Genomic DNA, 1946 nt, shown 5'->3' with positions numbered 1-1946 from the left:
GAAGAAGAAGAAGAAGAAGAAGAAGAAGAAGAAGAAGAAGAAGAAGAAGAAGAGGAGGAGGAAGAAGAAGACAACAACAACAACAACAACAACAACAACAACAACAAAGTGGCTCAGTTAGCATGCCCGGTTATAGAAGTAAACTTTAGAAAGATTTTTTAAATAACAATTAACACGTTCTCCTTCATGCCCCCCCCCTCCCCAACCCTATCATAATAATTATAATAATATAGGCTACTATAAAATTATAATTACTTTTTTTCAACTTCCTGCCATTTCTTGAACTTGCCGAAATCCTCCTTCATCTGTTTTGAATGTTCCACATGCTTGACGAACATAACGAACTTAGCGAACATCTGGTGAAGCTTCTCCTTCTTCTCCTTCTGCGCCTTCAGTTCCTTCATGTAGTTCCAGGCCTGTAAATATTTATAGAAATATGACCCATAAAGCATTGGACAATATTGTAACAACAGGCAAGTTTGATGGAAAGAGAGGCGGAGGTAGACAGAGGGAAAAGATACTGGACAAGATACATGGCTAAGAGCAGCAAGAACAACAGACACCATTGCTGCAACGCAGGACAGAGTGAAATGGAGGTCCATGATCGCCCACGCCAGTCAGCAAGGCACCGGATGATGATGAGGATGACCCGTAAATGGCGTATAGCTTCTTTTTAGTAAGACGTTTACGGCACTTGTAACAAAATTTTATAAGAATAGATACATTTTTAGCCTTTTGTGAAGCTTTTGCATGCGTGTACAATTGACTTTGCTATACTATCCTTGCACCGTACGATTTTCCGGGAAATAGAAATGTTTCTGAATATTCTCAGGTCTATGAATGCAATGATATTATTATAGATTGTGAAGGGTATAGAGCTTACTGCTGAAAGGAAACTAGAGCTATACAAAATGCTTTTTATTATTATTATAATAATAATAATAATAATAATAATAATAATAATAATAATAATAATGATAATAATAATAATAATAATAATAATAATAATAATAATAATAATAATAATAATAATAATAATATTACTGTTATTTTTATCATTATTATCAGCATTATTATTATTATTATTACTATTATTATCATTATTATTATTATTTTTATCCAGATGATGATGATGACGACGACGATGATGATGATGATGATGATGTTATTATTATCTTGGGGTAACTGACCTTGTAAGCGAAAAAGACAAACTTCTTCTCCTTCTCCTCCTTGTCACCTTCCTCATCCCAGAATCCTTTCTCTCCGTGCTCAGCAAGGTGCATCTTCAGCTTATACAGGAACTTCATCAGGGGACTCTTTTCCCCTCCCTCCTCATCATCATCCTCCTCCTCTTCCTCCCCGCTGTCCTTCCCATAGCTGTCCTCCCCATAGCTTTCCTCACTGTCTTTGTCCTCTCCGTATTTCTCGGCAAAGAGCTTCTCCACGAATTTCTTCATCTTCATGAAGAGTTCGAAATGTTTGCCTTGTTTGTCCATGCCCTTGTCGTCCTCATCTGAAATAAATCAAAGATTCAAAATGATTGCTATTAACTTGCTTGTCGATTTATAGTCGAACCTGCTCTAACGGCCTCATGTCCAAGACATTTCACCTGTATAAACGACCGCCTCCCACTTTCTCCTTTCCGTTTTTACCACATAACAATTCCCTGTCCAAAAGGCCCACCTGTCAAGACAACCACAGCTCTTCCCTTCGACAATTATTGACAGCTGTCCTGAGCAATTTCAACTGTATTTCTTTGTCTTTGTAGTTTTTATTGTTCAACCTAATATTCTATTGTGTCCTCCAAAATATTCTAAATAAGGTGGATAACGGTGTAAAAACAAACTTTATTTAAAAAATCTAAGAAAGGGGGCAGAGGGGCCCGTTAAGAAGAGAAATGCCTAGAGGACGCATTTTTCTTTTGTTATTTTGTTTTTGTGTATTAT

The 1946-nt window shown here is 36.6% G+C and overlaps 1 protein-coding gene across 1 annotated transcript in view; it reads right to left on the bottom strand.

The window, feature by feature from the left end:
• Positions 1-255: 255 nt before the first annotated feature.
• LOC101852954 overlaps positions 256-1946 on the bottom strand; it is a gene marked incomplete at both ends in the record, with an annotated part of 6307 nt that continues 4616 nt past the window's right edge. Inside the window, 2 exon segments of the mRNA XM_013087542.1 lie at positions 256-416; positions 1191-1513. Coding sequence (XP_012942996.1) covers positions 256-416; positions 1191-1513 — 484 coding nt within the window.

The sequence above is a fragment of the Aplysia californica genome, unplaced genomic scaffold (genome assembly GCF_000002075.1).
Source record: "Aplysia californica isolate F4 #8 unplaced genomic scaffold, AplCal3.0 scaffold00600, whole genome shotgun sequence".
NCBI lineage: Eukaryota > Metazoa > Mollusca > Gastropoda > Aplysiida > Aplysiidae > Aplysia > Aplysia californica.
Note: the sequence above shows the minus strand (reverse complement) of the source record. Positions and strands in the feature narration are given on the sequence as shown.